At 41.1% G+C, this 25,111-nt stretch overlaps 1 protein-coding gene across 1 annotated transcript in view; it reads left to right on the forward strand.

Moving 5' to 3' along the window:
- Nucleotides 1–335: 335 nt before the first annotated feature.
- ST14 (ST14 transmembrane serine protease matriptase) overlaps nt 336–25,111 on the forward strand; it is a 65,429-nt gene continuing 40,653 nt past the window's right edge. Inside the window, exon 1 of the mRNA XM_072611602.1 lies at nt 336–558. Coding sequence (XP_072467703.1) covers nt 478–558 — 81 coding nt within the window. The 5' untranslated portion in view covers nt 336–477. The remainder of the gene's footprint in view (nt 559–25,111) is intronic.

The raw sequence follows: 25,111 nt of genomic DNA on the forward strand, positions 1-25,111 counted from the left end.
GGGCGGGACAGGAGGCGGGGCGGGGCCCAGCACGGGCCAAAGAGGAGGCCACACCCTGAAACTACCTGAGTCGGGGAGGGAGAGTAAGAGTGAGAGCGAGAGTGAGAGCTGGGCTTGGGAGCGGACCCTGCGGAGCCGGGAGCCCGGGCGGCGTGCGGGCGGGAGAGCCGAGCGGAGCGGGGCCGGACCCCCGAGCGGAGCGGGCGGGAGAGCCGAGCGGAGCGGGGCCGGACCCCCGAGCGGAGCGGGCCAGGACCCCCGAGCGCAGCGGGCCAGGACCCCCGAGCGCAGCGGGCCAGGACCCCCGAGCGCAGCGCGAGTCCTTGGAGAGCTCCTGGTGCCTCTTCTCCGCCTCGGGCTCGGCTCGCGCGGTTTCTGCAGAGCCGCAGCCCCGGCTGCGATGGGAGCCGGCCGCTGAGACCCCCTCCTGCTCCCCTCGGCGTGGCAGCCCCTCCTCACACCTTTCCGTCGGGGACCATGAAGAGCAACCGCGCCCAGAAGGGCAAAGGCGGCAAGAAGGAGCTCGACGCCGGCCTGAAGTACAGCCACCAATCCCAGGTGAGAGCGGGGCCCAGGGTCCGGCGCCCGGGCAGCTCGGAGCCGTCGGGGCGCCCCCGGAGATCCACAGGGGCACCGGTCCTCGGGGCGGCTAGCGGGGGAGCTGAAGTCGGGGTGGAGGCGGCCGCTTTCCCATTTCGGGGGGCTGCTTCCTGCTTAGGTCGGGATGCCCTCTCTAGCTCCGCTCCCCGGGTCGCCGCCGCCCAGCCTTCTCCGCCGGCTTCGCTGCAGAGGGAGGGAGTCTTGCACTGTTTTCACGGTCTCCTCTTTGAGGGTCGGAAGTGACTCCCCGCCTCGCGTCCCCTCCATCCCCCTCCTGCTGGGACTGCCACCTTCCTCTTTTTCTTTCCTGGCCCGGGCTCATCTTCCCCCAGTCCCAGGCCTCTCCTGCCCCGAGCGCGGCTCTTTGCAAAGGGAACCCCCTGGCCTTCCCCCCTTTTGTTTGCGGCGGGCCTGGCCGGACTGGTGGAATTTCCTGTTTGGCAGGTGCCTGGCCCCTACCTGGTGAGGGAAGGCAGGGAGGAAGGACTGAGGCTGTGAGGCCGTGGATGCACGCCAGATCTGTGAGGAGCAAACCCCAGCCTTGGGAGGCCCCCTGAAGGAAAGTGGGGGGCGTTTAGTGCTACAAGGCTGAGAATAAATGAGAAATAGTTAAAGATCTGTGGGGCCTGCATGTGGAAAGGACCTTAGGTCTGCACCAGCTTTTCAATTTTGCATCCTCCCTCCTATCTTGCCTCCTCTGTGGCCTAAAGCTTCATTAGCATCATTGAACCGTGCTTTAGCATGTGGATAAAGGAAGCCCTGGTGTTTAAACTAAACCCAGAATGGGTTTGGATGGGAGGGAAGAAGGAAGGGAGAACACTTTTCTTTTGGATTTTAAAATTCCATCCTTGAATTTGGAGTATCATCTCCCCTTTGATTGAGAATGTCCCCCCAGTTGAAAATTTTTCTTCTCTCGGAGGAGGAAGCCTGGGGTCTCTGCTTCACTGCACTTTAGAGAGACTGCAGTTGGTTAGTGCGGCATGGAGGCCTAGACATGGGCCTTTGTAGGACTTCTCTGGGTGCAGATGATCTCAGAGTAGGAGATAGTAAGTATTATTGGGTTTTCTGGCCAGGTTGTTTTAAGGCAAATTCTTAAATTTAAATTCCCACTCCCAGCCACCCATCCGGGAATCCACCAGCCTGTGGTGGTAGGGAACTTCCTGTGTGAAAATTGATGCAGATCGGCAACTTCCCTGTAACTCAAAGCCTTAGAGAATCATTCAGGGGAACTGTGGGGTGAGGAAACCTGCCCTATTCACACAGGTAAGATGTGTCAAAGGAAAAACTACCCCTAAGGCTGAGTCTCTACCTATTATATCATGAAGGCAGAATAAAAATATAAGGCAGAAAACTCAAGCAGATTGATTGTGAAAAGATGAATAACTCCTTCTCCAAAGATCTCTAAACAGAATCGTAGAATTTCAGAGTTGGAAGGGATCTCTGCAACCATCTTATCCAACCTATACATGAAAGCTTATCTAGCATATTCGTCTCTGCTGGAAGGCCACCAGTGAGGGGGAATCCAGTTCTTACAAGACAAACCATTTCACATTTGGGTGGGCCTCATGGTTAAAGAAATTTTCCTGATACCAAGGCTAGATTTATCTTTTTACACTGTCTATACATTGCTCCTGGTTCTGCCCTCTGGGATCAATAGTTCTACATGACAACCTTTTCAATACCTGATATTAGATAGAAACAACTCTCTCTCTCTTTCTCTCTCTCTCTTTCTCTCTCTCTTTCTCTCTTTCTCTCTCTTTCTCTCTCTTCCCCTTCCCCTCTATCTCCCTTCATTTCCTCTCTCCTCCCCCTTCTACAAGCTAAACATGCCCAGTTTCTTCAGCCCTCCTGATAGGGGACATGTAGCAGTTTCTATTCTGCTTTTCCCCCCTACTTTGCACTGACTTGTGAGTCCCTCAGTATAGAGACTGCCTGGCGGGGAAAAGTTCTCTAGGAATACAGGTAGGCCCTTATTCTGCAACTTATAGTCTTTGCTGCTTGGGATGCCAAAAAAGAAAGCAACCTGTCTGTGGTCACATAGCCAACAGGTCTTCCTGATCCTGTCAGCTCTTTATATCCACTATTTCATGATACCTTTCTTATGCTATGGAAAAAAAAAACCAACTCATTGTTATGCATTCTCAATATAGACACAGCACTCTCACTCCTGGTCCCAAGTGATATCCAGGTAATCAAAGCTAACATTCCTGGGACTCTGGGTGAGAACTCTGAGAGACACATATTTTCAGGCACTTAGCGTTGGGTTAGCAGTCTTTGCCATAGCGTAAGGGATGGGAAGGTAACGTTGCCATACTCATTCTTTTGCTTTTCTGGACATGTGCTTCCTTTTCTGTGGTGGAGAACACAGCTGCTGTTCTAGGTCTCAGGTTTCAGTGAGAGATTTCTGAAGCATTTCTGATCTTGTTGCCTTTCATTCCCCACCCTCCCCATATCATATCCTGAGGTATTGAGCTTATGGGGGGGTAGGTTCTAGGGCTTCCTTAGCTGGTTGTTGTCCTTCGTTCTCAAGGACTAAAATGACATCACTATGTTAGAGTCAAGTTACAGTGTGTCTGCCTATGACTGATCAGGCCAATTTGAGCTCGGAATGCTTTACTACAGGTCGGGCACAAATAGTCCATGAGAACATTTGGGGTGGATTCTCTAAATTTATGCATACTTCATTTCCTTTGACCTGTTTCCATTCTGCTGTGCTCATAGAGCACAGCACCTTCTTTGATGTGGGCATGCGATGCTGAGCAGTCCTCTGCCGCTGTCTCCCATGACACACAATCAAAGTTCTTAAGAGACACCTTGAGAGTGTCCTTGTATCGCTTCTTCTGACCACCATGTGAGCACTTGCCTTTTGTGAGTTTTCCATTAAATAGTCTTTTAGGCAACCTTAGCTACACAAACCTTGTGGGACCACTGAAATCTGAGTCCTGTAGTTTTCTTTTCTTTCTCATTCATTGAGAAAGGAAGTGTGATCAGAGCAGGTGGGGACTTTAGCCTCTGACTGATACCACCCTTGCAGTGCTACACATTTACTCCCTTATCTTTTTGTTTTCCTTATAGTAATTGTGGTGTTTATGATTTCCTGATAATTGCCTACTTGGGCCCTAGTCTCCTGCCTTCTCAGCAGAGGGCCGGTTATTTGTTATTATAAGGTTGTTTTTCTCCTGTGCCTACAAGTCATCTGTTCTTCCTATCTTTCTTTTGGGGCCAGCCTCCTGCTGACAATGGAAACCTTGGTCTCATTTGTTTTTATAATCTCTTAGTTCAATTTAATACACACTTTTGCATTTGCTTTTTTCAGAGCCCTGTGCTAGATGCTGGGGGAGATGCAGAATCCTATATAATCAAGCAAAGCATGCAGCAAATAAAATATCATAACAAAGGAAAACTAAATATATAAGAGAGACACAGCATAGGAGAAAGAAAATACCATTATCTACTTGTGGTAGGGAGGCAAAGAAGATCCCAGAAGAATCTATGGAGGAGGTGATATTTGAAATGGGATTTGAAGGAGTAGGAATTCTTTGGTGGGGTTTATAATTGAAGATTTTAAAAAATAAATTACTAAAAGTAGAGCCTATATGAGACTGAATGACATCGTGGGGAGGGAGGAGGGCAAGAGGAAGGGGGAGAAAATTTAAAACTCAAAATCTTATGGAAGTGAATGCTGAACACTAAAACTAAATAAATTATAAAAAATACATTTAAAGAGAATCTTTTGTTTTTATATCATCTGCCTTTGTCAGTATCCTTATAGTACATACTTTACCCTGTGTTATTGTGGGGAACAAACAAGTTAATGGATGTAAAGCAATCCCAGAAAGTTGTGATACAAAAAAAAAAAAATCAAAGAAATAAAAAAAAATTGTTCAACAAAACTAAGGAACATATCCAAAAATAATCTGGCATGTGCACTGTTCCATACCCACAGTCCCCTATGCCCACCCTAACCACTCAGTCATGCCAAAAAAGATGGGAGCGACCTTTTCACGTATCTTCTTTGGGACCAAATTTGTTCATAATTTAATAACATTCGGTTTCAGTTGTTTTGTTGTATTTTTGATTTACGTTGTTGTAGTCATCGTGTATCTTATTTTTCTGATTTGCAGCACTTTATATAAATCTTCCACTGCTTTTTATTCACCATAGTCATCGTGGCTTGTTTTTTTTTGGTTTGTTTGTTTTACAGCACATTGACAATATTCATTTATTCATTATATTCATGTACCACAGCTGCTTTAGTTGTTGAAGGGTAGGATTTCAATAGGTGGAGACGGGTGTGTTGGGGAAGAAAATCATATTTCAAGTGTAATGATAAATGTGGGCAAAGGCTTAGTTGGCTGGAATATAGCATGCGTATAGAAAAGCATGAAATAAAGCTGGAAAAAGTATGGTGACACCAGATTTTATATGGCCTTGAATGTAAGGCTAAAGAGTTTATGCTTTGTTAGGCAACAAGAAATTACTGAAAATTGTTGAGAAATGGAATGACATGAGAAGCATGACTTTGGGCAAGTCATTTAACCTTTATTTCCTCATCTGTAAAGTGGGAGTAATGAAAGCATGTTACCCACCCCCCCAGTTGTTGTAAGGATAAATGAGATGATATTTCTAAAGTGCTTTGCAAGTCTTCAAGTGTTATGTAAATGCTAGCTATTATTATTAAGTCATCTGCCCTTTCTGAACCTTAGTTTCTTCATCTGTAAAATGGAGATAATGGTTATTTTGAGGATCAAATGAAATAATGTCTCTAAGGCATTTTGTAAACGTTGAAGTGATATATAAATGTCAGTGATTATTTTCATTATCTTCATCATCAGGTTTGTGCCTAACAAAGACTAATCTGCCATTTGTATGAAGGGTGGATTGGAATGGAATGGAAACTGGTTTGGAGGATATTGTAATACTCCAAGTGGGAGGGAATGAAGGCCTGAACTAGGATGGTGGCAGTGAGAACAGAAAGGAAGCAGGCATCATGGTGGAGCATGGTGGAAATACTGCATTTGGAGTAGAAGACTTGAATTGAAATCCAAGTTCTGCTAATTATGAATGCCTGTGTGCGCTTGAATCTCTTTGTAATGTTTGCTTCTTCACTTGTGAAAATGAGGCTATTGGACTAGATTTCAAGATACACAGACATATACATATGTATGTACACAAATACGTTTGTATATACATATAGATGTATGTGTGTGTGTATATGTGTGTGTGTGCGTGTATATATATATATATATATATACACCCCTAAAGTCTATGATCTTGAAGGGACAGATCCAAGAGATATTGGGGGTACAGAATGTATATAACTTGTCAACTAATAATTATAATAATAGCTGATATTTCTATAGTCCTTCAAATTGTACAAAAGGGCTTTATCTTATTTGTTTTTTACAGTGCTGGGAAGGCTAAGGTAACCAAGGTTGCAAAGTCAAATGACTTACCCATGGTTACATAGCTAGGAAATGTCAGATCAGGAATACTGAAAAATGAGAAATTGGGTGTCAGTTCCAAATCTATGTTATTGATCATCATCATCTTCATCCTCAGATTTGTGGATAGCAAGGACTCGTCTGCTGTTTGCATGAAGGGTGGAATCATGCTTTTCTCTCTCACAAACTTTCCCCCTAGTTCTCTTTCTTAATATAATATATTAGAATGGAAGCTCATATTTGGTCAACTTTAAGCTGCCCTAGACAACCAAACCTCTTTAATTATTCCTAACCTTTCTTACCTACTGGTGCATTTTCTCCATTCTACGGAAGCAAGTCCATTCATTCCGTTGTTCAACCAACACTGTTGGTTGAGCACCTACTATGTGCAAAAATATTGTGAGAAATACAAAGGAGTCTCTGTCGTGTACCATAGATTTGTAGTTTTATATGCAGTCATCTTTTTTCCCTATTTTACTATATTATGGAAATGCTTCTTTTATTTAAGTTCAGAATAAAGTAAATAAAATAAAATAAAAAACAAACCAAGAAGTCTCGGCTCCTCCAGTCCTCATTTTCTAGGAGTATGATATAGTTGAAGGGGTACTTACTCGTTGTGGCAAGTCATTTTTATGCCTCAATTTTCTCATTTGTAAAGTGGTAATAATAATGTACTAACTAATTTATAGGGTTGTTTGTGAATAAAATGTTTGAAATCATAAAGCATTTTATAAATGTGAGCCCTTGTTATTGGTGGTAGGGGAGATAGTTGTAATGCACAGAAGAATCTAAAAGTACAATTAAGTAAGTCCTACCTAGAGTACTGAGAGGATCACTTCCATCAGGGCATTATCCATCAGGTTGTGCTTCAGTGCGGGGAGACAGCACTTGAGCTGGGTAGGTCTTGAAGGATGGACAGGTGGAGCTGGAGAAAGAGAGAGATATTTCAGGTGGAAGGAATAACATGAGCAAAAGTACAGAAGTAGAAAAGCTTTGAGCATGTATTTGGATGGTCCAGTTTGGAGCGAGTATAGAATATGTGAGGGGAAATATTGGGAATTAAGGGTAGAATCGTATTTTGGGACCAGATCATCAAGGATTCTGAGTGTCATGTAAAGGAGCTTGGACTTTTTTCTGTACATAAAAAGAAACTATTGAACATTTTTGTTCAATGAGGCTTGATTGGATTAAAAGTCCTTTGGAATTCTTTTCCCTACCCATCCATTGTAGCTCGTAAGGTGCCATTTTGTGAAGCTGTTCCTGATTTCCTAATAGCCACTTCCCAACTTCCCTGGCTTTCTTCAACCCCAGCTAAAATCTCACCTTCTATTGGAAAGTTTTCCTGATCTCCCTTAATGCTAGTGCCTTCCCTCTGTAGATTTTCTCCAGTTCTCCCTAATAGCTTGTTTGTACATAGTTATTGGCATTAGACTGGGAGCATCTTAAGAGGAGGAACCTTCTTTTGTCTTTCTTTTTATCTCCAGTGTTTAGCACAGTGCCTGGCACATAGTAGGCACTTAATAAATATTTATTGACTTAACTGACTGACCATCCCCAAACTGTTGTGATCTCTACTTCATCTGGACTCTTATGATATACCTTTTTTATGACAAATAACACATTCTAACTCCTATTTTTTAAATACTTCTTCTATCTTCCCCTACTAGCTTCTAAGGAGATAGAACCCAGTTTTACTTCTTTCCCTATTCCCTTTTGCATCTCCTGCAGTGTCTTGTGCATAACACAATGCTTGAAAATATTTGTTAAATAGATTTGAATACTATTTTCTTAGGTGTTGGGTGGAGGAAATGGCAACCAAAGAATTAAAGACTTGGATGGTGTTCAAGTGAAAAGAGACTTCAGGTCATCTCAGCCAATGCATTTTACAGATGAGGAAGGAAGTTCAGAGAGATTAAGGAACTTACCCAACTAGGGCAAGGGACTAAATAACAGAGCTGGACTTTGAACCTCCATCCTTTGATTCCTGGTATATCTTTCTTTCTGTTGCACCATACTGATCATTTTGCCTAACCCATAATAAATTGAATAAACTGAAATCCAGAGAACTGTTCCAAATAATTTTCACAAGATCACACATAATCAGAAAACTTAAAACTTGTAAACTAATTTGTAAATAAAGGAACTTAAACTTGTAAATAAAGGAGCAATTCCTCACTTAAAACAAGGTGCTGGTGGAAGAGTGAACCTTTGTTTTGATTAGGCATAGTGAACTCCCATCGTGGAAAACCTCTTTTTAGCTGAAAATTGGCATCTTCAGTTTGTCTTAAAAGTTAAATGTCTTACCTGTTGCATGTATGAAAGGCAACACTTGAATCCATATCTTTTGCATCTATAATAAGTATAATGGGAGATCATCAAAGTTCTTATCAAAAATATATCTTCAGATCCTGCTTTTCTGAAGAGTTATTTGAAGATACCTCTGCCTGCACCTTTCTTCCTGAAAACTGAGTCATTAATCTCACTTTTCTGTTTCTGTGTTATACCAAACAAAAAGCCACACGCAAATAATGCTGATGCATCATGGGAACTTTATGTACCCACCTGTTCTGATGACGACCCAGCTGTTCTTCTGTCTTGGGTGTGGTTCTTTGCATTTAGTACTACCTGCAAACATTTACAAGATTGTCTCTGGATCAGATCCACTTGTAAGAGAACTCTTGAGAGTCTGCTTTGCCCAGTTAAACAGAGGAGTTCTAACCCTCTAGGAGTATATGATCTAAAATCACAGAATTTCAGAGCTGGAAGGGACCTCAGCAGCTTTCTAGACCAATTCAAAATGAAAAAAAAAAAATCCCTCATTGCAGTTGACGATTGATTGTCCAGGTTTTGCTTGAAAACTTCCAGTAAGGGGAAGTTCCACCACACTCTGAGGCAGCCCATTCCACTTTGGGGCAGCTCTTAGTGTTAGGAGGCTCTTTTCTGCCCTCAAGCCCAAAGGGATTTTGCAACCCAGCTGAATGGCTAAACAAATTGTGGTACATAGATATATAGTCCCCCACCTCTGCAAAGGAACAAGGGAAGGTGTTTTCTCATATCTCATATTCTCATATCTCAATTTTGGGGATCCTACAATACTTATTTTGGATTGTTTTGTGAGTGGTTCTTTCCATTTATGACATAGTCATTGTGTATATTGCTTTCTTGGCTCTGCTTACTTTGCTATGCATCAGTTCAAGTAAATCTTTAAACATGTCTCTGTATTCATCATATTCACTGTTTCTTACAATGAAGTAATATTCTATTATATCCACATACCATAATTTTGTTTTACCAAATGCTTTTCAGAAAAGTTGGACCAATTCACAATTTCAACCAAATTTGTAATTATAGTTAAGAAAGTGACTAAAATAGCTCACTAGGAAGGGGAAAGGAAAGAGGAAATGCAGAGGAAAATCTGGGTGATATAAAAATAAGAGATTAATAAGTGATTTAAAAAGAAGATTCCCATATCCTATAACTGATCCATAAATGGGATGGATGATAGTGATTTTGAAGTTCCCAGAAGGACACACAGATGTGCTCATTTAAAGAACAACCCAAGGTGTGTTCTAAACTAAATATGGTGCCATCCTTCTGTCATGCGCATGTGTACATTTCTATGGAAGGTCCTTGACCCAAACTGCCTTAAACTCCTTGTCTTCTCCCTTTGGCCTCATTTGGAATATTGATCCCTTTTCACTTGTCTAGTCTGGTAGGCTTCCTCAGCCATTTACCCTTTCAAGGTAACTTCAGTTCTCTTATTCCCAAGTCTTTCTCTTCCCCAACCTCTAAATAGCAGTTAAAAAATCCTCATTCAGAAATCTTAGACTTGTAGCCTTTTGAAGTTAGAAAGAAACTAAGACACCACACAGAATGGCAAGAGGACAGGACCTGGGGATCAAGAGAGCTGGGTCTGAGTCTTGGCTCCTTCCTGGCTATGTGGACTCAGCTGAGTCACTTCACCCTCTATGCCTCAGTTTTCTCATTTGTAAAACAGGAATAATGATACATGTAGTACTTAGCATTCAGGGGTAGATAGTGAGGAAAGCAATTGGTGTGTGTGTGTGTGTGTGTGTGTGTGTGTGTGTGTGTTTGTTTAAAATATTTTTTATTTTTATTGACTTATTTTGTTTTTGTATCACCGTAATGTCCAAATATATCTCTCCCCTAAACACCCAGGGAGCATTATAACAAAGAATAAAAAAGAAAAAGGAAAAAGAAAAAAGCAACACTGAGTATATACAGTGTTCCACATGCATAATCCCCTAGCCCCAATGAAGGGAGGGAGTTGTATTTTTCTTCTGTCCTTTAGGAATAAACTTGACTGTAATTAGTGTTTCCTTCTTTCCTTCCTTTTTCTTTCTCTTCTCTTTTCCCTTCCTTCCTTTCCTCCCTACTTGTTATTTATACTTTTGGAGTCATTGTGTACATTTCTTTCTTGGCTCTGCTTTGACTTTGCATAAATCTACCCAGATTTCACCATAGTGTTCAGGTTAATTTTTTGTTATGGTGCAGTAATATTCTATTACATTTCTGTGCCACAGTTTGTGTATTCTTCCTGCAATCTATGGACATGTACTTTGTTGTTGCCAGTTCTTTGCTTAAAAAGGTGCTGTTGTGAATATTCTGGTGCATACAGGAGTCTTCTGTCTTTGATTTTCCTCAGGTGTACGTCTAGCATTGGGATCTCTGGGTAGAGGATGAGGATGTTTTAGTCACTTTCTTAAGCATGACTGCTTTGGTTGAAATTGTGAATTGGTTCAACCTTTCTGAAAAGCGTTTGGTAAAACCTATATAAATGAGAACTGTTATTATCTAGTCCAGACCCCTCATTTTAATCTGTACACCTCATTAAGTTTCAGTTTTCTCATCTGTAAAATGAGGATAATAATGCCTGCTCCACCTGTTTTTCACCAAGTTGTTGTGAGTCTCAATGCGATAACTTAACTACTTTATAAACCTTTAGATATTTTATGCAGTTTATATTGTTTATATCTATCTTACATGTTATTTTATTATATTTATATATTTTCAGAGACTAAAACTCCGATTGTTAGGACTCCACCTTTTTAAATACCTCTTTGCCTCCTTCCCACAGTGATGCCCCACACTTGGGCTGTCAGATCCTGGATTTACTCTCTCTTCCCAACTTTACACAGATACCAAAAGACTTGACTGCCCTGGGGCCTGACTCACAATGAGTGTTGCTTAACAGGTACATACATGTCAATTAGTGTTCTTGTTAGGAGACCTATAGAATTTGCCTTACAGAGCAGCTTGGACCCTGCTGGTGACTCGATGGTCAGACAAGCTTTTCTTTCCATATCCCTTGATTCCTTTCCAAAACAGACACCTGAATTGTTCCTGGTGATGGCCAGAGCTCATCTTTCTCCATGAAAATTTCATGCAGTCCTAGGCCCAGGGCATAAATGAAATATTCTCAGACATGGAAACAGGTATCAGGAATCACAGTTTGGAATCTAGGATTGACAGGAGAAGAATCTAATTCTGTAAATGAAACATATAATCTATATAGCCTTGTAGCTCAGAGATGAGTGAGGTCACCTTGTGTCTGCAGTGAAATTGAAAACCAGCTATACTGACTACTTTGGAATAAACTAGATGGAGAGTCATGATGGGTTAGGCTGGAGGTGGCCAACACTGGGCTCACATCTTATTAATTATGCCTTTAAATTTTTTCTCTTTTTTGGAGCGCACTGGGAGAAAAGCTCTCCTAGATACCTTGCTTGAAGACTTCCCCCTGAAGGGAAACCTATTACCTCTCAAGACAATCCATCCATCCCTTCTGAAAACCGCTATTAGGAAATTTTTTCCTTACATCAAAATAAAATCTATCTCTTTGTACCTTCTGTCTATTGTTTTTTGTTTTCCCTTCTTGGGGCCATGCAGAAAAAATTTAATTCCATTTCTATATGAGTAATCCTTGAAGAATTTGAAGATAGCTGTGATACTGTCTTATCCTCCTATAGCATGAGCTCAAGACTCTTCAGCTCTCTATCTTATCACTGATTGATCTTCTTAAAAATGGCACCCAAAACAGAGCACAGTACTTCAGATGTGAGCAAACAGGGGCAATCACCCTGACGGCAGAATTGTTACTCTTTATTTTTGGAAACAGAGAGGCTTGGGAGCTGGTTGGCTCTTGTGATGGCGGAGATGTGAATATTCCTTTTTGTGCCTGGGACCAGCATATATTGGCTTTGGATTAGGTGTTTGCTTTCTCTGGAAGCCTTTTAGATTTTTTGCTTCTGGTTTTATGGCAGGAATAACAATAACCATTAAAGCTAGCATTTAGATAGCATTTTAAGCTTTATAAATTACAAATATTTTCCAGTTTGATCCTTACAACAGCCCTAGGAGGTAAGGGCTATTAGTATCCCCACTTTAAGATGAGGAAACTGAGTCAGATAGTGGTTAAGTAACTTCACCCGGGTTTGAGGCTGCATTTGAATTCAGGCCTTTCTGAGTCCAGGTCCAGCACTCTATGTAAGGAGAGAAAGGATTATCATATCCATTTAGCAGATGGGAAAACTGAGGCACTAAGAAGAGAAGGTCTTGGCTTATTGGAACTCATGAGTTTTGATTGCCAGCCCACTACCTCACAGACTACAGCTGCCTCTGACCCAGATAACTAAGGAACCCTAAATTCTGCCAAAATCAGTCTAAGATATGTTGTTCTTTCTTCATCCATGGGTTCAACTCCTCAGTGACCACAACTTCTGTTGTGGGTATCCTACCTGTGACTGTCTGTCACGAAGGATGTTGTGGTCTCCAAGTTCCCCATTAGGTCTGTCTGTCTTTGGTTTGTAGTTCAGCCCAGACAGTTGGCTCACCTCTCTCCTAAGGAAGCATTATATTAGTAGATGTGGAAGAAGAGTGAGGTGTGTCCACTTCGTCATATATGCCATGTATGTGGATGTGGACCTGGAGCCTTTGGCTTTCTATGACTTTAGTTGTTCTGTATAGGCTAATATCTAAAGTATTAGTAAGGGAAATCTCACAGAATCGTAGATTTAGAACCAAAAGGGATTGTAGAAGTCAATTCATTATTTATAGTTAAGGAAAATGAAGTCCAGGGAGTGGAAATAAGTCGCCTAAAGCAATGTAATGATTGTGGAAGTGCCATGATTCAAACCCTTTGTCCTCTTCACCTCTTCCTGGGCCCCCAACCAACTATCTTTCACAGTTGACTTAAAACATCACCATGCAAGTAGGGAGGAATGTATTATCAAGACTGAGAGCTGGGTTGGATTTTGAGGGGATTTCAGAGAATTGTATTTATTTTATCAATATGTTCCTGTGAAGTATGAGACTAAGTAAAACACAGTGGTCTTTGATGATAACACGTGCAAGCCTGCTCTTCTCAAAATTTTCCAGGTAGCACTAATGTGCAAGCAAACTACCCTCCAGGCCAGTTGGGAGTTGTCCCAGTAGGCTATAGGATAATCTACTCATTTCATACTTTAATAGATTGTTGTCTAGGAACCTTAGAGTGATCTGACACACTTAATGATTGTCTGGAGAAGGAAATTATGGCAGTTGGCTAGATGTAGGGTTTGTGATCTGTTGTCCAACATCGACTTCTTTGTCTCTGCCTAGGTTCTTAAAGGGTACTTTATTTTTTTGTGTATTTTTCTTCTTTTTCTCTCTTTTTGAAATCTACTATTTTATTTTCCCTCCATCACATGTAAAAACAATTTTCAATTCATTTTATTTTAATTCAATTCATTTTAAAAATTGAGTTCCAAATTCTCCCCCTCCATTACACCCCCCCTCATTAAGATGATAAGCCATTTGATATAGATTATACATGTGAGGTCATGCAAAACGTTTCCATGTTATTCGTGCTGTAAAAGAAAACATAGATCAAAATAAAAATCCAAGAAAAGTAAAGAAAGTAAAAAAAATATGCTTTGATTTGTATTCTGACTTCATCACTTCTTTCTTTGAGGACGGATAGCATTAGGGTTGTCTTGGATCATTGTATTGCTGAGAATAGCTGTCATTCACAGTTGATCATGTTAGAATACTGCTGTTACTGTGTACAGTGTTCTTCTGGTTCTACTCATTTCACTTTGCATCAGTTTATGTAAGTCTTTCCAGGTTTTCTGAGAGGATCTAGCTCATCATTTTTTACAGCACAAAAGTATTCCATCCCAACCATACACCACAAATTGTTCAGCCATTTGCTAACTGATGGGCATCTCCTCAATTTCCAATTCCTTGCCACCAGAAAAGAGCTGGTATAAATATTTGGGCATAATTCCAAATTACATAATGGTTGAATCAGTTCACAAGTCCACTAATGGTGCATTAGTGTCTCAATTTTTCCACATCCCCTCCAACATCTGTCACCTTCCTTTTTTGTCCTATTAGCAATCTAATAGGTGTGAATTAGCAACTCAGAATTGTTTTAATTGTAAATTAATTAAATTTATTAAATCAATAGTGGGGGCTATCTCCAGTCATCTTGATCTATATATCTTGTCACTGGACCCAGATGGCTCCAAATTGAGGCTGGTGACCCTGTTCAGCCCTGCCTCACTTAAATCCAATTCACTTGCAAGTCATGGCATCACCTCCCTGATGTCGTGGTCTTCTCTGAGAACAAAGGACAAAGAACAATAATCAATAGTGATTTAGAGCACCTTTTCAGATAGTGTTGGTTACTTTATCTGAAAACTGACTTCATATTTTTGGATCATTTGTCAATTGGAGAATGGCTTCTAGTTTTATAAATTTTGCTCATTTCTCTGCGTATTTGAGAAATGAAGCCTTTGTCAGAGAAAACTCCTTCAAAATTTTTTTCAGTTATAATTGCTAACTGCATTTTTCTCCATCCTATTCCCCCCCTGTATATTGTATTTTCTCTCTCCTTTAACTTTATCCCTCCTCAAAAGTGTTTGCTTCTGACTACTGCCTCCCCCAATTCACCCTCCCTTCTATGAGCAATCCCTTCCCCACCTACTTTCCTGTAGGGTAAGACAGATTTCTATACTCAATTTAGTGTGTATGTTTTTCCCTCTTTGAGCCAATTCCAGTGAGAATAAGGTTCAAGCATTCCCTGCCGCCTCCACCATTTCCCCCTCTACTGTAAAAGCTTTTCTTGGCCTCCATTCTACCTCTACATAAGGGGCACTTTAGAAAACTGCACGTGATGCATAAGTTGAAGACTTGGACTAGGCTTGACCCAAGTAACAGCCAAGTCTAAGGCAGAGCCAGGCTTAATCTTGATCACTGGAAAAATCCTAGGATACGTTACTAAGTAGATGAACTATGAAAACTTAAAAAGGAATCTCTAAGAGCCCACAAATCATGCCAGACTGACCTCATTTCCTTTTCTGTAAGTGTTGTTATGTTGGTAGAATGCTGGAGACATGGTATAGCTTGCCTTCAGCAAGATATTTAGCAAAGGCTTTTGTGATACTCTTCATGGGGGCAAGATGAAGAAACGAAGCTTAGGTGATAGTATAGTTATCACTTCTGCATTGAGGGGGTTAGGGGTGTGGCTCTCCCTCAATCTGGAAAATCCTCATAAAGTTTTTTGGTCCATCCTTAGTACCAGAGAAATCTGATTTTCTCTTTTTCTTTTGTGGGATGTTTACAGTACCTTATTATAAAATTTGGGTCAAGTGTTTGGTCATAGGCTATATGTAGGTCAATGCTAAGTAAAAATGCTATATGAAAAAGAACTTTTTCTGGGACATCTACTGGCCTTCACATGTTGTCTATGACTTCCACAAAACTCCCCAGATTCCCATTTAATTTCTTATGCCAACCCTCAATATATCAAAACTGCAAGAGGGAAAGTTGTATGTGGAAGGGATAACTGTAATTTGGTGAATTCTTAGTTGATTCAGTAGCCCTGTTATCAAGGGACTGAAGCACAGTGCTGCTGAGACTATGCAGGTACACTTACAAATGTTAGCATTCTAAATTCTATTTTGAACCCTGGAGTGGATTAACTCTACTACTTACCACCTTAGTTTTACCCACGGAGTGTACTAATTTCCCAATCCTGGTCATCTAGTCTCAATGCTTTCAGGAACATATACTTATTTCTTGAGCATTCATTCTTTCTTTTATTTTTAAAATAAACTTTTATTGATTTTTTTTTGTTGTTGTTGCATTAACTGAATTACTCCATTTCCCTTCCCATCCTTTTCTCGGTGATCCATAGCTTATGACAGAATTAGTTTTGAAGAAAAAGAGAAAAAAATCAGCATAAGTGAACAATACATTGAAAAAATATGAAACTGTATGCAATGTTCCTCACCCATAGACCTCCCACCTGTGTAAAGAGTTAGGGGAAGTATCTTCTATCTCTTCTGTGGGAACTTACTTGTTTTTTGTAATTGTATAGCCCTGATTTTCAACTGTTTGGCCTCATTCCTATTTTCATTATACCTTCTTTTCCCCCAAGGCCACTCTTAAAATGGTTTACCCATCTTCTAGCCCATTCCATCCGCTCTCTATAATGCCTGCTATAGTCTCCCAAAGCTCCTCATGTTCTTGAACTTTTCAACCAGCATTCCTTTGATATCCTTGTTTGACCTGAAACATGACTCTTTTGAGGGAATTGCATCTTTTGTGACCCTCTCTACTGAACTGTAGCCTTCTCCATTGGAAGCCACTCCCCATTCTCCCCAATCCTCCCATCCCCCCAACAGAACTTGGGGAAAGGTGGTAGGTGTTCTCCTTGTTCACACTGTAGCTTCTGTCAGGTGTGGGGAACCTGCAGCCTCAAGGCCAGTCTTTTGACTGAGTTCAAGTTTCACAGGACAAATCCTTTTATTAAGGGGATTTGTTCTGTGATGTTTGGATTCAGTCAAAGGGCCACACTTGAGGACTTAGAGGGCCATACACGTGTGGCCTCAAGACCCCAGGTTCCCCACCTTAGTTCTAGACCATCTTTCTATAACCGTCAATTCTGAGATCCAAGCAGGGTATCCTTATCTTTGCTGCTTTCATCTATCAATCTTGTAGTCACTCTCTCAACTTTCTCAAAGTTTCATGTTCTTCCTTCCATATCATATTGCAACATCCCAGAAGAATTTTAATGGAGAAATAAGGCAAGGGATATTTAAAGGATTGTAAGAGCCTAGAAACAAGAAACCTGGCTGGGGGTGGAATAGAGGTTAGTGTAAGAGGAGAGGTAGCAGAGGCATGAAGACTCTAGGTACAGTCACTCCTGAAGGGAGGATGGACTGATCCTCACCTTTTAGGGTAAGGGTGGAGGGAAAAGGAGACCCCAAGAGAGATGTCATAGCAAGCCTCAGATCAGAAGAGGACATGAACTAAGACTCAGGGATGGCACACCAGAACTGCTCTTCCTAGGGAGAAAATACAGGGACTGCTCCCCCCACAACATGTACACCAGATGTCAGTATCCTGGAACAAAGCCCTACTAGCTCCATGTTAGTTATAGCTCTGGATAGAGAGCTAAGTGATCTCACATCAGAAGCCTCAGTCTTCTGAGGGAAGTAGGAAACTAGGTCATTTGTTACAACTCTTAGGGTAGAATTACTTGAGAAGAGAGGAAAAAAGGATTGGAACGATAGCTCTGGGGAATGAGATAGGTAGTTGGAAAGGATAGAGCAGAATGATTATCAGGAAGCAGGAAGAACTCAGCTAAAGTTATGTAGCATGAATATGTAGTGGGCAAAGTCAACTCAGTTCTGTGACTTTCTCTTGAGTTAATCTATAGGTCTGGTAAAAGAGCAAAGAAATCATGATAGAAGTTACTTAGGGATAAAGATTCACTCATCAGCAGTGATGGAAATTCAGAGGAAAAGGGATTCCAGACTAGTGTTTAGTAAAATGTTAAAGTTTCAGATCTAGGCGAAGGTGGTCAAGGTTGATTAAGAAGACACGTGAAGCTAGATAGTTGGAGAGATTGGGAGAATGTTGGGGGAAAAATGGCTTGAGGGACCAGGAGCTGTAGTCTCTATAATCAGGGTAAAGAATACTTTTAGTGTTAGAGATGGGAGAGGTCAAAGGATAGGAGATTGTAGATGGCAAGTGTAACTGCAAAATTCTGGATATTGGAAGTAGTAGAATCCTGAGATGGAGAGTTGACTTCAGAATCAGGAATCAAGTCTGGACTCTGAGATAGACACAGACAGGCGTGTGGGTGCACATGTGCCTAAGTTGGCTGTGTGACTTTGAGTAAATCAACCTCTCAATGCCTCTAGGCAACTTTCTAAAACAAGATCTAAATAGTTGCAGCTCTGTATTGGTAGAAAAGTCTTCCTTAGATCAATCTTAGATCCAGACCAAAAAAAAAAAATCCTGTCCAAAAAAGTGAATCCCAAAATGTGTCTGTTCTGGTGTATAGCTAAAGATTGAGGAAGCCACTGGCATTCAGTTTGTGGAATTATATGGTCAGTTGTTAGAACATGAATCCTGGCACCCCCAAAGTTCATGGCAAGGGATCGTAGTGCAACGCCATTTTGTTTTCTAGCCTTTGTTCACATCACTCCCATTCTGTAATTTGCTACAGCCAACTGAAGTGCAATTTGTTCCCTAGAGATAATATTTGTAAAGTGCTTAGCACAATACCTAGCACATAATAGGTACTTAATGAATGTTGTTTTCTTCCCTTTCTTTTGTCCCCTTCATTCCCTATGTTTACAATGCTGTCCCAACCTATTGAATTCCTATCAGTTCTTTAAAGTTCAGCTTAAATGTCCTGATCTTTCTCCTGAGAACTCACAGTAATTTTCTGTCTCCAAAATGCACTGACCAACGTGTACTACAGTCATCTGTATTAATGTTGCCTCCTCTACTAGACTATGAGCTCTATGGAGAGAGCAACCCTTCCTCATGTGAATTTTGTATCTCCTATAATACCTCCATAGTACTCTGCACACAGTAGGCCTTTTTGAATGAATAAACGAACAATGGTATTTTTAGAATCATGATGTTATCTTAAAGGTGGGGTCTTAGAGTGTCATAGGGCTTTGGACCTGGGTCTTCCTGTTCCAACTTTTTTTTTTTTTTTTACAATTTCAGAGAAGTTATCGATGATATGCTTATTAAATTTGCTAAGGATACAAACTGGGAGGGATAGTTTATAGGTTTATTGATTTAGAACTGGAAAGGACTAGAGAGGCTATCTAGTTCAACTTCCTCGTTTTTACAGGCAAGGAGACTGAGTCCAAGGGACGTTAAATGACTTGTCCAAATTCAGATCACAGGTTTAGGGATTTGACCCCAGGCCCTCAGACTTCGTAACCACTGCTCTGTACATTTGCATAATATTTAAGTCAAGGCAACAAACTTTCATTAAAGGTCTACTATGTGTTGAGTACTGCTCTAAGTAATGGAGGTACAAAGAAAGGTAAAAGACAAAGTGCTCACAGTCAAATACATTGGAGATCAGAATCGGTATTCTAAAGTATCTCCTTCTTTGCCTTGCATTCAAGGCCCCTTCACTGTCTGACTTTCCAGTCTTAATTAGTGGGCAGCTAGGTGGTGCAGTGGATAGAGCACCAGTGCAGGAGTCAGGAGGACCTGAGTTCAAATCTCACCTCAGACACTTGACTTGACACTCACTAGCTGTGTGACCTTGGGCAAGTCACTTAACCCCAATTGCCTCATCCTGGGTCATCTCCAGTCATCCTGATGAATATCTAGTCACTGAGTTCAGATGGCTCTGGAGGAGAAGTGAGGCTGGTGACCTCCACAGCCCTCCCTCACTCAAAAGCAAAAAAGTCAAGTGCAAGTCATGTCATCATTTCTCTGATGGCATGGTCTTCTTCAACAATGAAGGACAAGCACACACAGGCTTAACCAGTGCTTACTCCCCTTCAAATACTGTACTATGTGTTTTAGTCAGCCAGATTCCTTGCTGTTCCCAGAATACAACCCTGGACCATATGGCCTCTGACTCATTGCTCACACAGTCCTTTATACATATGATTCACACTTCTTTCTACCCTCAGTCCTCTACCTGTTGAAATATATAGCCCAGCTCAAATGTCTCCTTTTTCCTTAAACTTCCCTATCGATGCTGGCTAATCACCACTTCCTCCTCTGAACTCTCATTGTGCCCTGTTTTTACCTTCCCTACACACTTCACTTATCACTTTCTGCTTTGTTTTTAGTTGTATTCTTGTCTTCTTAACTAGACTTGTTCCTTGAGGACAGACAATAGTTTATTTGCCTTTTGCTCCCTCGTTGTCTAGGACTCTGCTTGTACGTAATTGTCATTCAATAGATGTTTATGAAATTGAATCTTATAGAATTTTAAGTTGCTGAGGGATGATGGACCAGAAGGAAAATGATAAAATTTTATAGGGATAAACATATATTAAATTGAGATTTAAAACCACCAGTTGTGAAAGCATAGGATAGGGGACATTTTGCTTCACAATTGTTCATGGAGGAAAAGACTGAGAGGTTGTAGTTGGATATGAGTTTACTCAGCATTAATCAGCAGTTAGTTGGGATGTGGCTGCCAAAAAAACCTAATTTTGATGCTGCATAATGTTCAAATGACAAAAAACAAGGAATCTCATAGGTCTACTCTACCCTGTACTTGTAAGACCCACACATGGGGAATTGGGTTCAGTTCTTAGGTTCCATCTTTTAGGGGGAACCTTAATAAACTGCAGTCCAGAAGAGGGTGCCCAGAATGGTGAAGGCTTTGTACCCTTTGCCATTTAAGCAGCTGTTGAAGGAGCTGGTGATGTTTAGCTTGGAAATTGACTAGTCTTATTTGGAGGGCTGTCATGTGGAAGGGAGATTAGACTGATTCTGTTTAACTCTATAGGACATAAGAAAGGAGAAAAGAGAAGGGAAATAAGCATTCATTAAATGCCTACTATGTGCCACACACACACACACACACACACACACACACACACACACAATCTCATTGATCCTTACAACAGCCCTGTAAAGTAGGTGTTATTATTGATCCTGGAGGTAGCAGTTAAGTGACTTGTCCCCAGTCACACAGCTAGCAAGCATCTGAGGCTGGATTTGAATTTAAGCTTGCCTGACTTTAGACCCAGTATTCTCTCCATTGTGCTACATAGCTACTCCAGTGGCTGAAAATTCTAGGGAGGAAGATTCCAACTCCAAGTAATCAGGAACTTTCTAACTATAAAAGCTATTTTACACTGAATTGTATAGTAGTGAGGTTCTCATCACTGAAAGTATTCAAGAAGAAGCTAGATGGTTACTTCAGCCACAGTCGGATGCATTGTAACTTGACTCTAGCATAGTGATGTCATTTTGGTCCTCTTCTAGAATGAAGGACAACAACCAGGTTTTCATTTGCATTGCTTGAGAAGTCGGATTAAGTGACCTTAAAGGTGTTTCCCAAATAGGATTCTATGATCCTTTTAACATAACTCAGCAATTCTGACTGCCCTGCCTCTAGTGTTACTAGAGGACTGGAGGCCCCTAAAACTCTATGTCCTGTGTCATTTTTGCATATTTAGATCCAACGGGAGTTAGTTGATGCTGATAGGTCAACCTAGGTTTGTAACTTAATTAGTACACGGGAGCCCTACAAAATAGGAATTAGGAGCACTGTTTAGGGAGGTTAAGGAATGAGAGGAGAGATTTGAAGGATCGTCCTGGGTAAAATGGATTAAACTTGGTCTACTTGGCCCCAGAAGGTAGAATTAGGAGAAGCAACAGGAAAAACTTTAACAATCAGAGCTAACACAAAGTTGAATGGCCTTCCGTGGGAGGTAGTAGGTTTGCCCTCTTTGGAATTCTTCGGGCATAAGCTGAATGAATGAATGAACCAATATATGAATGAGTGAATGAATGGATGTTGAGTTGGTTGCAGTGAGGATTTCTATTCAGGTACAGATGGCTTCTGAGGACCCTTTCAGGTCTGAGATCTTGTGACTTCCCCACTAACTTGCCTCATTTCGGCAATTAACTCAATTCCTTTGGGGTAGTTGTGAAAATAAACACTGGCCCATAATCATGCTATCTTTCTGTCCATCTCTCTGTCTATCCATCCATATATCTGTCTGTCCATCCATCTGTCTGTCTATCTGTCTATCTCTGTCTATCTATCTATTTATTCTGTATGCAAGCAGATACAGGAAAGGAAGTGTGAAAATCGGTCATGCTTGTGCCTCTTCTTTCTCTTTCCATGTTGGTTTCCATGGGAATCCACTGGAGCAAGAGCCCTGTACAGTTTTTACTGGTGCAGGCTTCTGCTCTGGGCCTGGCAATGGGAGAGCAGGATGTAGAAATAACTGAGATGGAGGGGGGCTTCAGGAAGAGAGGCAGAGCCAGAGTATATTTACTAGGATGTTCCTTTGCCCCCTGAAAACCAGGCTGGTGGACCTCCCTGGAGCTAGAAAACAAATTCTTAGGCAGTAATCAACAAAATAGGTTGGGTCCCATGGGATTCTCAGGAACAAAGTTAGTAGTCTGGAAAACCAGGCTGAGAGAGCAAGCAGCCTGAATGGAGAGGTTAGAGGAGGGGGGAGGGGGATAGAAAAATAGTCCTAGGGATCGGAGCCTAAAGGAAACTTCTATCATACCTCTAAGGAGCGAACTTAAAGTAGGTTATTGCTACAGGACAGATGGCCCTCAGATGAACCACTTCCCACTCTCCCCAGGCAGCCAGGATTGGACTGGGCTATGTCTACCTGAGTACAGTGACCCCAGAATGAAGGTACTGGACAGCATGTGTCTGGTGGGTGATGACCTGAACATTTTGTCTTCTTCTAAGAGAAAGCTGAAGGGGACAGAGGGGGACCGAGTACATCTTTAAGTTGTGTTACTGGAAACTGCCCAGTGTGAATTTGCTAGCTTTAGAAAGAACATCTAACAGATTGAAGCATACTTTTTTTACTTTCTTTATTTTTCTTGAGTTTTTTGGTCTGTTTTTTCTTTTACAAAATGACTATTATGAAGTGTCTTGCATCACTACACATGTATAAACTATATGGAATTGCTTACCTTCCTAATGGGGGTTGGGGAGGAAGGGAGAGAATTTGGAAGTTAAAGTTTTAAAAACAAATGTTAAAATTTGTTTTTATATGTAACTGAGGGAAATAAACTACTGAATTAAAAAGTTTTTTTAAAAAGAGCATCTGAAGCTATTTGTCAGTTAGCAAACATATTGAGTGCCTCTCAATGTGCTGGGCCAGAGCAATGCAAAGATGTAATAGATTTTGGCCCTACCTTTCTGGATGTTTGCATTCTTACACAACAGTAAAAGAGTAAACTCTGCCTCTTACTATCCATCTGACTTTGGGCAAATGACCTAATCTCTCTGACTCTGTTACCTACCTCTATAAAATGGGGGTGGGATAGGTGGGTGTTGAGCCAGATGAACCATAAAGTTCTGTCTAGCTGTAAATTTGTTATCAATCAACAAACATTTATTTATTAAGTACCTTCTATGTTCCCAGTACTGCCCAAGGCACTGGAGGTGCAGAAGAAAGAAGCTGAACTATTTCCTGCCCTCAAGGAGCTTACATCCTTATATCTTATGATCCTATGAAATACTAAATGATTGATGCAGACAATTAGTGCTATAGGTGACAAGAAGAGGGAGATCTTGGGCATACCAGGCTTTTCCAGACTTCTCTCCTGGAGCAAGCTCCCAACCCCGCTCCTGCTCTACTGTCTTTCAGTAGAGGCCTTCACCTCCCTCATATTCTATTGAGATGAGTTGATCTCCACCCTTCAAAAATCTCTCTATGTCTTCATCCATGTAATCCTCTTTTGCTCTAGGCTCAGAGAGTTTGTATGGACTTTTTGGAGTCTAGGCCACCCTGATGGTTCATATTTGGGACTGCAATGAAGTAGATACACTTAGACCATTTAACAATGAACAAAAAAGCTTATTTAGCCATAGCATGGAAAAGATGGTCAGCAGCGACACTGGTATTAGTTCCATTGGGTACCAGCATGTGTCCAACCCAAGGTAGGAGCCAGTGATTTTTCCTGCACTTGGTTTTTGTTTTTAGGTCACCATACAACTAGAAGCTCAAGCGTTAAGTCTTCTGGGCTAAAAATGTCTCAAGGACTGTTTCATTACCTTTTAAGGGGAGAATTAGCATAACCCACCTGGAAAGGACCTTAGTATATGCAATTTTTATCTATCTATCTATCTATCTATCTATCTGTCTGTCTGTCTGTCTGTCTGTCTGTCTGTCTGTCTGTCTGTCTGCCTGCCTGCCTGCCTGTCTGTCTGTCTATCTATTTTCCTTTGCTCTCCAACATGTTCAGTGTCTCCCTGTTTCTGACCCTTTCCTGATGCCTGTATACATGATCATATCTGGACTGTCTTTTAAAAAAATTTTCCAAACCTCTGCCCTCCTGTCAATCTCATGTTCTTGTCACTGCCAAACTCTTAGAAGTGGTAGTCAACATTTACTGCCTTCACTTCCTTACTACCCACTTCCTCTTCAACCCATTGCTGTCTGCCTTATAACTCCACCAATCCAATAACATTTTTCACCTACATTTCTTAACTACCAGTGAATTCTTATTTCTAATAATCAATCCAGTGGCCTTTTTTTCTAGTTGTCCTTCTTGATTATTCTATATCACAACATGATTGATCATTCTTTCTGGGATACTCTTCTCTTTCTTGGACTTCCATGGCATTGTGACTTTCTAATTCTCTTATCTGTTTGACCATTATTTCTTGCTCTCTTTCACTGATTCCTCATCTTCCTACCCTCCTAAGTGTGGGTGTTTCTTAAGGGCCTTCTCTTTATTCTCTATCACTTGATGATTTCATCCATTCCCGTGAGTTTAATTATGCTTCTATGTGGATAACTGCCGGGTCTATATATCTATTATATCTAATCTTTCTCTTAAACTTCAGGAAAGCATTTCCAACTACCTTCTAAGCATCTCTACCCAGATGTTCTGTCATGACCTCAGAAGCAACATGTCTAAAACTTAACTCTTCGTTTCTTCTTGTATCCCTTGTACCCTCAATTCCATCCTTCCAACTTTCTTATTTCAGTCAGTCAGTCAGTCAAAAAACACTATTAAGTGCATACAATGTGCCAGGCACTGTGGTAAATCACTCAAAACTCATTCAT

The sequence above is a fragment of the Notamacropus eugenii genome, chromosome 5, assembly GCF_028372415.1.
Source record: "Notamacropus eugenii isolate mMacEug1 chromosome 5, mMacEug1.pri_v2, whole genome shotgun sequence".
Taxonomy (NCBI): Eukaryota; Metazoa; Chordata; class Mammalia; order Diprotodontia; family Macropodidae; genus Notamacropus; species Notamacropus eugenii.